Source organism: Balaenoptera musculus, chromosome 11 (assembly GCF_009873245.2).
Source record: "Balaenoptera musculus isolate JJ_BM4_2016_0621 chromosome 11, mBalMus1.pri.v3, whole genome shotgun sequence".
NCBI lineage: Eukaryota > Metazoa > Chordata > Mammalia > Artiodactyla > Balaenopteridae > Balaenoptera > Balaenoptera musculus.
The window spans coordinates 55,376,324-55,391,973 of record NC_045795.1 but is presented as its reverse complement, the minus strand read 5'-3'; the positions used below and the strand labels follow the sequence as shown (position 1 = coordinate 55,391,973).

At 42.4% G+C, this 15,650-nt stretch overlaps 1 protein-coding gene across 5 annotated transcripts in view; it reads right to left on the bottom strand.

The window, feature by feature from the left end:
* The window catches only part of TRANK1 (tetratricopeptide repeat and ankyrin repeat containing 1), a 91,891-nt gene that overhangs the window by 39,304 nt on the left and 36,937 nt on the right, over positions 1 to 15,650 (bottom strand). For all 5 annotated transcript variants that reach the window (XM_036868817.1, XM_036868812.1, XM_036868815.1 and 2 more), the window contains 4 exons: positions 15,039 to 15,209; positions 3,264 to 3,425; positions 2,479 to 2,733; positions 533 to 709 (listed from right to left, as the gene is read on the bottom strand). In XM_036868817.1, coding sequence (XP_036724712.1) covers positions 533 to 709; positions 2,479 to 2,733; positions 3,264 to 3,425; positions 15,039 to 15,209 — 765 coding nt within the window. The remainder of the gene's footprint in view (positions 1 to 532; positions 710 to 2,478; positions 2,734 to 3,263; positions 3,426 to 15,038; positions 15,210 to 15,650) is intronic.

Below are 15,650 nucleotides of genomic sequence, written 5' to 3'. Positions count from 1 at the left end.
CAGTGGTTCTCAACTGGGGGCGATTTGCTCCCCAATGGACAGGTGGCCGTGTCTGGAAACATTTTTGATGGTCACAATTTAGGTGTTACTGGCATCTAGTGGGTGGAGGCCAGGGATGCTGGTAAATATCCTACAATACACAAGACAGCGCCCCCAGCAAAGGATTTATCCTGCCCAACTGTCAATAGTGCTAAGGTGGAGAAACCCAGAAATCACCGTAAATATTCCAGTAAGAGCCTTTATGTCAGGACCCTTGAAATGGTGTAAATAAATGGAAAGTATCTGCAGCTATGGACAGCCGACTTTGGAACTTAAGAATCCTCCTCCATCAACCCACCCTGACCGTTCACCATGATGGTCACTCCTTCCCATCAAGCTATGGGTGAGGGGCCAGGAGATACAGGCCTGGCCAAGAAATGGGCCTTTTCCAGATGGTTACTTTTCCCAGTAGGAAAGTCCAAGGAGCACAGCATCCATTCTAACACCCAGCTTCCTCCTCAAGAAAAAGACTGCTTACAAAATAAAGGCCTACCTTTGATATCTAGAAAGATGTGGAGCGCGGCATGCAAAGGAGTGTCGCCTTCCGTGAGAGAAATGCTACGGGGGTCCGCACCCTTGGTCAAGAGGAGGAAGGCCAGCTCGAAGTCCCCATGCTTCAGGCACACGGCAAGCGGCTGCTCCTGGCTGCCCTGGAGACCCTCGGGCGAGGCTGAGGGAGGCAGAGAGAAGGGCCCGGTGAGCAGCATCCCTGAGCCAAGGTCAGCAGGGCCCACCTAAGGGGGGCGGGACCGATTCTGCCCTTTTTTTTTTTTTTTAATTTATTTATTTTATTTTTGGCTGCATTGGGTCTTCATTGCAGTGCACGGGCTTCTCACTGCAGTGGCTTCTCTTGTCGAGGAGCACGGGCTCTAGAGCGCAGGCTCAGCAGTTGTGGCGCACGGGCTTAGTTGCTCCGCGGCATGTGGGATCTTCCCTTCCCGGACCAGGGCGATTCTGCCCTTTATCCCAAATCAAGAGGGGGTGCTGACCTGACTTCTGAGGCCCTCCTGCCACGCCCCCTTTCTGGGAGGCAAGGGTTTCCCAGTGCCCTTGGAGGGAAAGCCTGCCCCCTTCAGGTGTCCTGTCCCTGGGCCTCACCTCCTCTGTCTCTCCAGCTCCTCCTCCCACCCCGCCACAGGACCACCATCAGCACTGGAGTAGGGATGGCGTGAACAACGGAACTCCCAGTGTTTGCCCAACACAGTCCTGGACATACACTCGGTGACCAGGACGTGAGCGTGCTTCCCACATCCTCTGCTTCTAGGAAGCTTCTTCCCGAGAATGCCCATCGGCCCTCATTTGCCATGTTCCCTGACACATCCCTACTGCCACATCACCTTCTTTTTAGCTCAGTCCACACCTCCCCTCTGCGCTGCCAGCTCCCTGACCTCCACCCCGAGGACTGCAGCCCTCCTGCATTGCCACCCACCAGCAGCCATATGTTCACTGTCCATCCTGGGGCCCTGGCACCCGACCCCAGGGAGGCCCTCAATAAGTGCTTGCTTCATCAGGAACAAAACAGGAATTCCATAACCGCCATCGTTTCTGGGCAAAGGTAGTAACACTCCACGCAAGGAATGGGTTTGAAGACATAAACCACAGGCGACCTTCCATCTATCTCCTGAAACCCGTGGGTAGAGCCAACGCCTGAAGGCGTTGTAAGTCACTTTGAGAGTTGGGACCAATGTGGCATCACTCCTTCTGAAGGTCATTTCCCCTTAAATGGCAAGGCAGGCGGAAAACCACACAGCCAAGGCGCTCCGCCAAGACTCTGCATCCATGAACTCATTGAATATTCAAAACAGCTCCAAGAAAGGGGGACTAGTTTCATTCCCATTTTATAAATGAGGACACGGAGGCATAAATAGCATGCCCAAGGCCAGTTAGTAGTGGCCTTAGTGGGGGGTAGTGGGGAGCGTAAGGAGGAGGTTAGTGCTTCCAAATTCGTTTTAAAATAAAACCTGATCCAGCAAGACGTCTGCACACTCCAGACATACATCCAGTCAAGTCTGATTGTGCTGATTAAAACAGCAGATGTTTCCACCCACCCATTATTTGGCTGTTTCTTTAAAAAACAAGCATCACAAATCCCAATCCATGGATCAGAAAAGAATGTCACAGAGTTTGACAAGGACCCAGGTGGCATACTGAGTGCAGGGAAAAGTCCAGTTGGAGGCTGGGAGGAAATGACCGCTGTGGCTACACCAGGGCCCAGACCCCCTCCACAGGCCTGAGGTTTCTTACACAAGAGAGAAAGGGAAGAATTCACAAAAGGGCATCGAACCCATCACTGTTTCCAATGAGAAGATAGGGAGGAGGAAGAGAATGAGGCAGAATTTAAAGGAATCTCTGAAATCAAGCAAAAAGCCCCATGAACTGCGGCACCTAGACTCCCCTGGGATGTCCCCCCCCGGTGCTGACTCAGCATCTGGGACTCACCTCCGTGGTCTATCAGGTGGCCCAGGAGCAGGGTCCTCCGCTGGTCCCAGGTGCTGAGGTGGGGGAGGATGGCACAGAGGTCGAGGTTCGAGAGGTCACAGCCTTTGATGAGACAGTCCCCGAACGGTGGCTCCCCGCTCACTTTGCGGGTCAGCAGCAGAAGCATTTCAGGCCATTTCTGTTTTTCCAGTAAAAACTGGATGAAGGCGTTGGCACAGTCGCGGTCAATGTCATAGACCAGGTCGGGAGGGATTTCTTTCAAAAACAAGAATACACCACACTCCAGAAAAAGGTTCATGTGATTTCTGTCCCCAGCCAAAACCCAACACAGAGGGACATCATCACCCTAAGTTACAGATCAGTATTTTTAAGACGTGGGGAAACCATAAACAAGTACTTAGTTATTTGGGTCATGCTACTCAACCACGTGTGAACCTCAGTGTCAGCAGCTTCTTGGGAAGGTTGGAAATACCCAAGGAGTGTAGAGTTCTAGCCAATAGAAAAGAGAAACATCTGTGGTATTTTAAGTAAGGATAGTATATGCAAATTCCAGGAGGCTGCATGAAAAACTAATAACAGAGGTTGCCTCTGCGGATGAGATTTAGAGACTGAAGTTCAGGGGTGGATGATCGACTTTTCACTGAAGAATGTTCTGTGTTGTTTGAATGTTTTACATGTAGATCATGACATTTATTTTTTAATCAATGTTTAAACAGATAGTAGAAAAGAGTTTTAAGGTGCGTAGAGCATCTTTGAACACTATGGAAGGTTGTGAGAAACCTTACCTTGCAGAGAAGAAAGGAGGCGCAAGAACCGCTGAACCACTTCTTGCTTCAGAAAGTTTTTCTGCAACACGCGGCTTCCGGAATTCATGTACGTCACTAGCTGCTCAGAGGCCTTCCGGAAAATGTCGCCCTCGCTAGCTGGTCCCTCGCCATTGCTCAGTCCTGCAAAATACCCCCGGGTGCTGCTTGTGACTGCAGAGATCACAGCCTCGTAGATTGCAAGGATGACCACACCTTTCCACTCCTCTGTGGAGCCAGGAGACTGAAGTGCCTGTTCCCCTCCCGGATCCTGACTCTGGCCTGGCTTCATGACCTGCTGTGACCAGGAGAATGCAGCAGGTTTGATTTTTGCGCCAGTTCTGAGCCTGGGCCTCAAGAGGCCTTGTTTAGTTCTATTCAGGTCCAGGCTAGATAAGAAACATCATAAAACAAAGAGGAATCAGTTCAGTTGTCCAAACTGAGCCCCATAGATGTGAAAGAGCCCAGCTAAGATCAGCAAGAAGCAGACACTTGAAGGAGCTCTGTTAAGGCTATGAGAACTGCCCAGCCTCAATGGCTGAGCTGCAGGATCATGAGCTAAATAAGTGCTTGTTGCTCTAAGCCACTAAGTTTGAGGGCTGTTTGTTATGCAGCAATGGATAACTGATACAACAGTTCAGGGAAGTGATGGCAGGAGGGTGGCTTACTGCAGCAGCAACATCCAACTACATGCCAGCCACCCATGCATCTAACTGGCAAGTGGAAAAAGCCAAGAGTAAGGAGCCACCTCTCTGGCCATAAGAGGGAAAACATTATCCCCTTGGTTCAATTTACTGAGAAAGTAGTCATGAGTAGAAATCAACCACTGAAGAAAGGTTGAAAAAGGGCAAATGTTTTATTTGGTATCAGATTATACACTCAGAAAGCTCTCTTGGTTAAAATGGAATCCTACTGAACAGATAACTGGACATCTGTTTTCACACCCAATGAGATGGGCCTGGCCCACAGCATAAGTGCTATCATGTGGTGAACAGGTGAATGCATGTTCAATGTCATGTTCTAACAGAACAGGAACACTTTAAAGGAGATGGCAAAAATAAAAGCATCCCATTATCAGCCACGTCTCCCACAGCAGACCCTGAGGCAAGGATTTGTGTGCAAGTAGTTTATGAAGGAAGAGACCAGTGAGGGTGGGGGGATCGGGTCAGGGTCGGGGAGGAACCAAGCAGGGTGTGAGCTCAGGCTGAGTCCCACGGGGTGGGGGTGGGGGGGTGCACTGCCTGACACCTGGGGGGATCTGGAGTGAGTCACACCTCAGAGCTGTGCCATCCAAGGCAAGGGAACCGGGCTTTCAGATTCTCACCTCTTTCTGCCACCGGCTACAGCCTGCCTTGGGAGGATGTAAATTCCCAGGCACTTCTGGTTTGAAGGAGCCTGAGCAAAACAGGCTCCATAAACCCATAGGCGGTTCTCCTTGAGAACGAGCCTTAGGTGCTGGCTTTGCAAAGTGAAGGCACACCAGGGAGCACACAACAATGGGAAAGGACCCAGGGGACCCAAGCAGAGTTCCGATGTCAGCTGCTTGCCTTCTGATACACACCTGGATCACCTTTCAACAGATCAGAGCACCAGAAACACACACACACACACACACACACACACACACACACACACACACCCCAACTTCTGGGGCAAACGCCCACTGCCCTCTAATCAAGAGACCTTCCGGTGCCAGATGGAAGCAAGAACTAACATTAACCCTAGCACTAACCTCCAGAGAAAAGAAAATGGAAAACCTTGGCAAAGGAAGACTATATCACCTCAGTGAGCTGCCTATTCTGAGGCAAAGGACATGAACTGTGTGGTGTACCAATGATCGACTAGCACCCCTGGGTTCGGCATCCCACCTTCATCCAAGAATGCCTATGAAGACACAGAAAACAGTGAAAACTCACGAATCAGGAAAATAGACGCTTGGTAAAGGAGGAACTTCCTTTACCACCAGGCAGATGGAAAGCTGCCACTTGTCCCCCTGCCTCATGCCTCAGGGCATCATTCCTCCACCAGGGCAGTTAGTTTAGTACAAAAGTCACTTGAAACCGAACAGAAATATACCAAGCTTGACAAAAGAGACAATTAGATGCAGTTGTATAATAAACGCATGGTTGTGTGGTTCAGAATAATTAAGAAGGCGGTCAGATCAGAGAAGGGTCCTGAAATCAGAAAAGAAACCAGAGTGGCATATCAACAACATAAAAAAGCATAAAAGGAAAGGTGCTGAAACACTGACAATGGTAGCCCTAGGTCAGCATCTCTGGTCACCATACCTGGATAGGTATGGGTGATTTGTTTATTACTCTGAACTTGTCTGTTTGTTTTTTTTTTTTTTCTAAATTTTCTATAAGCTTAATAAGAGAGAAAAGAAACATCAGGATATAAAGTTGCTTATACATGATAATCAAGGTTTTTAAAAAAGATTACGTAAGTACTGAACAGCAACCAAAAGACTGGATAAAAATATGCCCAGGTGTAATTACAATAAATTTTTGTTTTTATATAAAATGAAATTTTTACAAATTTTCTACAATGATCATATTTAGTAGATATATACAAGCAGATTTGAAGTTAAAAATTAAAACTACAAGAGATCTTCCGAAGCTACAAGCACTCAGAAGTGTTAGAAAATAGAAATAAATCATTTCAAAGAGATTTTGTTTTTGCATAAAATCTTCCTTTTGAGCTAAAAAAGGTGAAACTGCTAAGTTTTATTACATATGTTTTATCAATTGAAATTTATGTAACCATCTCATTTTTATAAAAGAATAAAAATGTGTAACTATAAATGCATGGAATAAGAGTAAATGACTAAATCACAACTATACTAATTTTTTCAGGCAGGTGGGCTTATGCAGAATTAATATTTTCTTGTCTTCCGTTCCTATATTTTGTAAATTTTCTTTTTTAAAAAAGAATCTATTGCTTTATAATGAGGAAAAAGTATCATCAATACCGCACATCTGCATTTACTGAAAACAGGGCATTGTGTGATGCTGAGGGATTTGAGGATGACACACCATGGCCTCTGAGTCACAGGCTCCGTTTATGCGGGAAACAGACACACAGAGAAGGTCCGCGTCCTCTTAGTGCAGAGCTAGAGGCGCCTTCACAGAGCAGAAAGCAGCTGGCGCCCAGAGGAGGACCAGAGAGAAAGGCTTCAGAGGCCTGGATTCGTTCTCACTCTGAAAGGCCACGCACTAGTGAATCAGAGAAAATCACAAACAACTGCGAGAAAAACAAAGACTCCAATCTCGTTGGTCCTGAGGACAGTCGGGCATCAGCTGCTGGAGAAGGTGGACATGCTGCCATCTAGTGGTGGCTGTGAGAGGCCGGGAAAGACAGGTAACCAGGACCACTCAGGTTCACACCCCCATCCTGCCCACTCCCCGTGGGCTCTGGCTTCCCCCAGCAGCTAGTGAGAAAGGCAGAATCAGCAGCTATTTAAGATTCTATTATACCAGGAAACTGAAAAAAATCAACACTTTAAAAACAAAAACAAAAGTGCATGACATGCTAAAGTCTACAGCATTCTAAGAATTAAGATTAGAATTAATGAACAATAAATTTGCAAGCACATCAGCCATTTTCTACCATTCACTGGTGGTCCTTCTCTAAAAGTTTATTTTAAAACCTTGAAATTCATTGGCAGAGAAATCTGTTTGGTTAGTTTCAATTTCTCAAACAGTAGAAAACCATCCTGAAACTGAGGTTACAGGTATAAGCTCTCAGAAGGCCTCTCACAATAATTTATTAATTACACCACCTCACAGAATTACAATTACAATTCCTTAAAAGAGAAGTCATTTAAAAACTAAACATGACATATCACAGCTTTAAAAGAACATCCCAGAAAAACAGGACTCTGCAAATACATTTATTCCCATGTTCTCACAGAAACAACAGGAGATATTTTAAATAAATGAATAAAAATTAAAACATAGATGGGGAAACAGGGGGCAGTGTTAAAGGAAAAGCAGCTCCAATCTCCCTCACATAAAACTTTCCTGACCCTGAAAATTGCCACGATCCCCAGCCTGGCAGGGTGCCTCCCACTCTCCCCACCACACACACCCCACGTGCTGCCTACAACCTGCTGCCTACTCACCCATTCCAGCGGGGGAGTGTTTCTGGAGAAACACATCCAAATAACTTCAATAAATGCGCACTAACCATCTATTAAGTATTAATAAGTCTAGTTGTTCATTCATAAATACAAACCATCCAAAGATCAGAAGATAAAATAGGAAAAGCAACAGCACAAAAGAGAAGCAACGGGCTTCCCTGGTGGCGCAGTGGTTGAGAATCTGCCTGCTAATGCAGGGGACACGGGTTCGAGCCCTGGTCTGGGAAGATCCCACATGCCACGGAGCAGCTGGGCCCGTGAGCCACAACTACTGAGCCTGCGCGTCTGGAGCCTGTGCCCCGCAACGGGAGGGGCCGCGATAGTGAAAGGCCCGCGCACCGCGATGAAGAGCGGTCCCCACACCGTGATGAAGAGTGGCCCCCACTTGCCGCAACTAGAGAAAGCCCTCGCACGAACCGAAGACCCAGCACAGCCAAAATAAATAAATAAATAAAAAAAAATAAAAGTAGCTATAAAAAAAAATTAAAAAAAAAAAAAAAAGAGAGAAGCAAGAAGAGGGATCAACTAAGCCCCCAAAAAACATAAATAACTCACAGAAGAGAGGACAACGGTCTTTAAAAAAATTCTCACCATTCTTAGAGGCCATTCAAGAAGAAGTGGCAAATGTCAATCAAGCACAAGTTGTCACAGATAAGAAACAATCAGAGAACCAGAAAGAGTTCTTAGAAATGAAAACTGAGTTTCCAAATTAAAAAATGCAATAGGCAAGCTGAATTATAAAAGGAAACGCTAAAGTCCTAGTTAAAGATCTCGAAAGAAAACAAGGAGATAGAAAACGTTAGGGAAAGTAGAGAGACATGTTATAAATTCAGGAAGCTCATCCACGTAAAAGTGGTGGCAAAGAGATGCTGGAAGGGAACAAAATGATAGAAAATGATTTCTCTGAGCTAAAAAAAGTTAGATTGAAAGAGGCCAGCAGGTGCCAGGCAAGAAGAATGCCTAAGGACCCACATCTAGACACATCCCAGGGAAATTCCACAACTCTAAGGACAGAAAATTCTAAAAGGGAAAATAAATGAAACTGACATCACTCCTAATCAGTAACGGAGGCTAGAATACAAAGTTGTAAGGAACGAGGTTTTACAGAGTATTTCATAAATCTAAGAGATCCCAGATTGTCAGACACACCAGAAAACGCTGCCATTAAACTGTAACACGTCACTGATTGTGAAACACATTCCAGTTTCAAAGATGGCAAAATGTGGGGGGAAAGTGCAACTGAGGATCGATAAAATACAATGCCTATATGCAGACCAATTCTCAATCTAAGGATAAAGACATTTTCAAAAACACCACGAGTCTACTATGCATATCTCCTCCATGAAAAACTTACTGGGGTTGGTACTTAGCAGAGTAAGAGAAAAATCTAGACAGACAGCGTGAGCCACAAGAGCCACATATGAGCACAAGAACTAAAAGAAGCATAATATATATGTGCTGGGGCTACAGTCTAAACTAAAGTCTAAATAAAGTCTAAAAATATATGTGTGTACATACATATATACACACACATATACAATAATGTGTATGTATATGTTTCATCAAGCCAGGATGCTTAAAGAGTATCACATTTAGAGTCAGCTCTACCCACCACCAGAGCCTCCCATCAAGCCTCTTAGATAGCCTCAACCACCAGAGGGCAGACAACAGAAGCAAGAAAAACTACGATCCTGCAGCCTGTGGACCAAAAACCACAGTTACAGAAAGATAGAGAAGATGAAAAGGCAGAGGGCTATGCACCAGATGAAGGAACAAGAAAAAACCCCAGAAAAACAACTAAATGAAGTGGAGATAGGCAACCTTCCAGAAAAAGAATTCAGAATAATGATAGTGAAGATGATCCAGGACCTCGGAATAAGAATGGAGGCAAAGATTGAGAAGATGCAAGAAATGATTAACAAAGACCTAGAAGAATTAAAGAACAAACAAACAGAGATCACCAATACAATAACTGAAATGAAAACTACACTAGAAGGAATCAATAGCAGAATAACTGAGGCAGAAGAACGGATAAGTGACCTGGAAGACAGAATGGTGGAATTCACTGCTGCAGAACAGACTAAAGAAAAAAGAATGAAAAGAAATGAAGACAGCCTAAGAGACCTCTGGGACAACATTAAACGCAACAACATTCGCATTATAGGGGTCCCAGAAGGAGAAGAGAGAGAGAAAGGACCAGAGAAAATATTTGAAGAGATTATAGTCGAAAACTTCCCTAACATGGGAAAGGAAATAGCCACCCAAGTCCAGGAAGCGCAGAGAGTCCCATACAGAATAAACCCAAGGAGAAACACGCCGAGACACATAGTAATCAAAGTGGCAAAAATTAAAGACAAAGAAAAATTATTGAAAGCAGCAAGGGAAAAACGACAAATAACATACAAGGGAACTCCCATAAGGTTAACAGCTGATTTCTCAGCAGAAACTCTGCAAGCCAGAAGGGAGTGGCATGATATACTTAAAGTGATGAAAGGGAAGAACCTACAACCAAGATTACTCTACCCGGCAAGGATCTCATTTAGATTTGATGGAGAAATCAAAAGCTTTGCAGACAAGCAAAAGCTAAGAGAATTCAGCACCACCAAACCAGCTCTACAACAAATGCTAAAGGAACTTCTCTAAGTGGGAAACACAACAGAAGAAAAGGACCTACAAAAATAAACCCAAAACAATTAAGAAAATGGTCATAGGAACATACATGTTGATAATTACCTTAAACGTGAATGGATTAAATGCCCCAACCAAAAGACATAGACTGGCTGAATGGATACAAAAACAAGACCCATATATATGCTGTCTACAAGAGACCCACTTTAGACCTAGGGACACATACAGACTGAAAGTGAGGGGATGGAAAAAGATATTCCATGCAAATGGAAATCAAAAGAAAGCTGGAGTAGCTATACTCATATCAGATAAAATAGACTTTAAAATAAAGAATGTTACAAGAGACAAGGAAGGACACTACATAATGATCCAGGGATCAATCCAAGAAGAAGATATAACAATTATAAATATATATGCACCCAACATAGGAGCACCTCAATACATAAGGCAACTGCTAACAGCTATAAAAGAGGAAATCGACAGTAACGCAATAATAGTGGGGGACTTTAACACCTCACTTACACCAATGGACAGATCATCCAAAATGAAAATAAATAAGGAAACAGAAGCTTTAAATGACACAATAGACCAGATAGATTTAATTGATAATATATAGGACATTCCATCCAAAAACAGCAGATTACACGTTCTTCTCAAGTGCGCACGGAACATTCTCCAGGATAGATCACATCTTGGGTCACAAATCAAGCCTCAGTAAATTTAAGAAAATTGAAATCATATCAAGCATCTTTTCTGACCACAACGCTATGAGATTAGAAATGAATTACAGGGAAAAAAACGTAAAAAGGACAAACACATGGAGGCTAAACAATACGTTACTAAATAACCAAGAGATCACTGAAGAAATCAAAGAGGAAATCAAAAAATACCTAGAGACAAATGACAATGAAAACACGACGACCCAAAACCTATGGGATGCAGCAAAAGCGGTTCTAAGAGGGAAGTTTATAGCTATACAAGCCTACCTAAAGAAACAAGAAAAATCTCAAGTAAACAATCTAACCTTACACCTAAAGAAACTAGAGAAAGAAGAACAAACAAAACCCAAAGTTAGCAGAAGGAAAGAAATCATAAAGATCAAAGCAGAAATAAATGAAATAGAAACAAAGAAAACAATAGCAAAGATCAATAAAACTAAAAGTTGGTTCTTTGAGAAGATAAACAAAATTGATAAGCCATTAGCCAGACTCATCAAGAAAAAGAGGGAGAGGACTCAAATCAATAAAATCAGAAATGAAAAAGGAGAAGTTACAACAGACACCGCAGAAATACAAAGCATCCTAACAGACTACTACAAGCAACTTTATGCCAATAAAATGGACAACCTGGAAGAAATGGACAAATTCTTAGAAAGGTATAACCTTCCCAGACTGAATCAGGAAGAAACAGAAAATATGAACAGACCAATCACAAGTAATGAAATTGAAACTGTGATTAAAAATCTTCCAACAAACAAAAGTCCAGGACCAGATGGCTTCACAGGTGAATTCTATCAAACATTTAGAGAAGAGCTAACACCCATCCTTCTCAAACTCTTCCAAAAAATTGCAGAGGAAGGAACACTCCCAAACTCATTCTATGAGGCCACCATCACCCTGATACCAAAACCAGACAAAGACACTACAAAAAAAGAAAATTACAGACCAATATCACTGATGAATATAGATGCAAAAATCCTCAACAAAATACTAGCAAACAGAATCCAGCAACACATTAAAAGGATCATACACCACGATCAAGTGGGATTTATCCCAGGGATGCAAGGATTCTTCAATATACGCAAATCAATCAATGTGATACACCATATTAACAAATTGAAGAATAAAAACCATATGATCATCTCAATAGATGCAGAAAAAGCTTTTGACAAAATTCAACACCCATTTCTGATAAAAACTCTCCAGAAAGTGGGCATAGAGGGAACCTACCTCAACATAATAAAGGCCATATATGACAAACCCACAGCAAACATCATTCTCAATGGTGAAAAACTGAAAGCATTTCCTCTAAGATCAGGAACGAGACAAGGATGTCCACTCTCACCACTATTATTCAACATAGTTCTGGAAGTCCTAGCCACGGCAATCAGAGAAGAAAAAGAAATAAAAGGAATACAAATTGGAAAAGAAGAAGTAAAACTGTCACTGTTTGCGGATGACATGATACTATACATAGAGAATCCTAAAACTGCCACCAGAAAACTGCTAGAGCTAATTAATGAATATGGTAAAGTTGCAGGATACAAAATTAATGCACAGAAATCTCTTGCATTCCTATACACTAATGATGAAAAATCTGAAAGAGAAATTATGGAAACACTCCCATTTACCATTGCAACAAAAAGAATAAAATACCTAGGAATAAACCTACCTAGGGAGACGAAAGACCTGTATGCAGAAAACTATAAGACACTGATGAAAGAAATTAAAGATGATACCAACAGATGGAGAGATATACCATGTTCTTGGATTGGAAGAATCAACATTGTGAAAATGAGTATACTACCCAAAGCAATCTACAGATTCAATGCAATCCCTATCAAATTACCAATGGCATTTTTTACGGAGCTAGAACAAATCATCTTAAAATTTGTATGGAGACACAAAAGACCCCGAATAGCCAAAGCAGTCTTGAGGGAAAAAAATGGAGCTGGAGGAATCAGACTCCCTGACTTCAGACTATACTACAAAGCTACAGTAATCAAGACAGTATGGTACTGGCACAAAAACAGAAACATAGATCAATGGAACAAGATAGAAAGCCCAGAGATTAACCCACGCACCTATGGTCAACTAATCTATGACAAAGGAGGCAAAGATATACAATGGAGAAAAGACAGTCTCTTCAATAAGTGGTGCTGGGAAAACTGGACAGCTACATGTAAAAGAATGAAATTAGAATACTCCCTAACACCATACACAAAAATAAACTCAAAATGGATTAGAGACCTAAATATAAGACTGGACACTATAAAACTCTTAGAGGAAAACATAGGAAGAACACTCTTTGACATAAATCACAGCAAGATCTTTTTTGATCCACCTCCTAGAGTAATGGAAATAAAAACAAAAATAAACAAATAGGACCTAATGAAACTTCAAAGCTTTTGCACAGCAAAGGAAACCATAAACAAGACGAAAAGACAACCCTCAGAATGGGAGAAAATATTTGCAAATGAATCAACGGACAAAGGATTAATCTCCAAAATATATAAACAGCTCATTCAGCTCAATATCAAAGAAACAAACACCCCAATCCAAAAATGGGCAGAGGACCTAAATAGACATTTCTCCAAAGAAGACATACAGATGGCCACGAAGCACATGAAAAGATGCTCAACATCACTAATTATTAGAGAAATGCAAATCAAAACTACAATGAGGTATCACCTCACTCCTGTTAGAATGGGCATCATCAGAAAATCTACAAACAACAAATGCTGGAGAGGGTGTGGAGAAAAGGGAACCCTCTTGCACTGTTGGTGGGAATGTAAATTGATACAGCCACTATGGAGAACAATATGGAGGTTCCTTAAAAAACTAAAAATAGAATTACCATATGACCCAGCAATCCCACTACTGGGCATATACCCAGAGAAAACCGTAACTCAAAAAGACACATGCACCCGAATGTTCATTGCAGCACTATTTACAATAGCCAGGTCATGGAAGCAACCTAAATGCCCATCAACAGACGAATGGATAAAGAAGTTGTGGTACATATATACAATGGAATATTACTCAGCCATAAAAAGGAACGAAATTGAGTCATTTGTTGAGACATGGATGGATCTAGAGACTGTCATACAGAGTGAAGTAAGTCAGAAAGAGAAAAACAAATATCGTATATTAATGCATGTATGCGGAACCTAGAAAAATGGTACAGATGAGCCAGTTTGCAGGGCAGAAGTTGAGACACAAATGTAGAGAATGGTCATATGGACACCAAGGGGGGAAAACTGCGGTGAGGTGGGGATGGTGGTGTGCTGAATTGGGCAATTGGGATTGACATGTATACACTGATGTGTATAAAACTGATGCCTAATAAGAACCTGCAGTATAAAAAAACAAACAAAACAACTAATACTAAACTTTCATTGGGTTATTTGTATGGAAATATGTTAATATAAATGTTTCAGACATTACATGAAATTTCTAAAAATCTTATATTTGTATTTCTATGGAAATATGTATGGAAATATGTTAATATAAATGTTTCAGACATTACATGAAATTTCTAAAAATCTTATATTTGTATTTGTATGGAAATATGTATGGAAATATGTTAATATAAATGTTTCAGACATTAAAAAAAAAAAAAAAAAAGAGTATCACATTTAAACAGCAAAGTTTTCAGGGCATTTGGTGATTCTTTTTTATGGGTCCAACTATGCTACTATTTGTAGAAATCATACTACCATGTAAATGTGATTTAATGGTTTTCAATGTTCAGAATCAATCTATAGATGAAGCACAGAAAACCCAGAGTTAAGGAATAGGATGTAAATGACACAAATAACTTTACTAGACAAAATTCAACAACGAGGGCTGACTTGTTGCACTTTACCTTATACAGCAGTTAGTCCATATATGCTGTCCCAAACTGACAGCTCAAAAAATAGAGCTATAAGTGTAGTTTTAATTGTTAGCTATGGTTGTTTCTGAAAAGTGGGCTTGATTTTTGTTATCTCATGGTCTGTCTGAATTTTTTCTTTCTTACTGTGTGCACGCATGGAAAAAAAAAAATCACCCTTACTGCCCAAAGGTAGACTTGCCAAGTTTCCAGAAAGTGGTAGACACTCTCACAGTAAGAGTTGTCTCATTCTATCTTTCAAAAACAGCAAACAAGTTTTCCAAAGATTGTGTGTGTGGGGGGGTGCTCACTTCCATCTTCATGTACCAAGAAAAGATAAACTGATTTGTACCAGTTTTGCCCCCTCTAAAGAGTTAATTCCCTGGAAACTGTACCTGAGAGGTCCTTAGAACATGCTGCCAGCTTTTCCAAGTGACTGTTGATTTTCTCAATGGCTTTGAACTTCTTGCTCCTCTTCAGGACATCCACGGCGGACTGGGACTGTCCATCCAGCAGAGTGGGGTCTGCCCCAAAGCTCAGGAGCATCTGCACATCGTCTGTTTGTCCTAGAGCAGGCCAAAGTGAGAAGCGGGGGGGCGGTTTGTCATGGTTGCTTCTGTAAGGAGACATCCCCATGAGTGCACTTCCTCCCAGTTCCCGGCCTGAACAGCCCGGGGCAAGGGGACCAGTGTCCCTCTGCTTATAGAAACTGAACTGCTGGCCTTGGGCAATTCAGCCAAGTCCCCAGAGCAAGGAGACCTGTGTGGAGTGTGAAGGACAATAGCTTTTAAGAGGTTCAGAAGTGCACTCCCCTCTACCTTTCTCCCCTCTCCTTGGCAACAAGCAAGGAGAGGGGGAATCTGGTTACTAGGCAACAGTTACAGCTGTAAGGATGACAGCAAGCTGTGACTTCAGATTTCTTTATTCCCTAGAGAGGAAACAGAATATACTTCCAGAAAAAAAGCCTGTCTGGAGACAAGAGAAGAGGTGGCAATTGCTTTTGCATC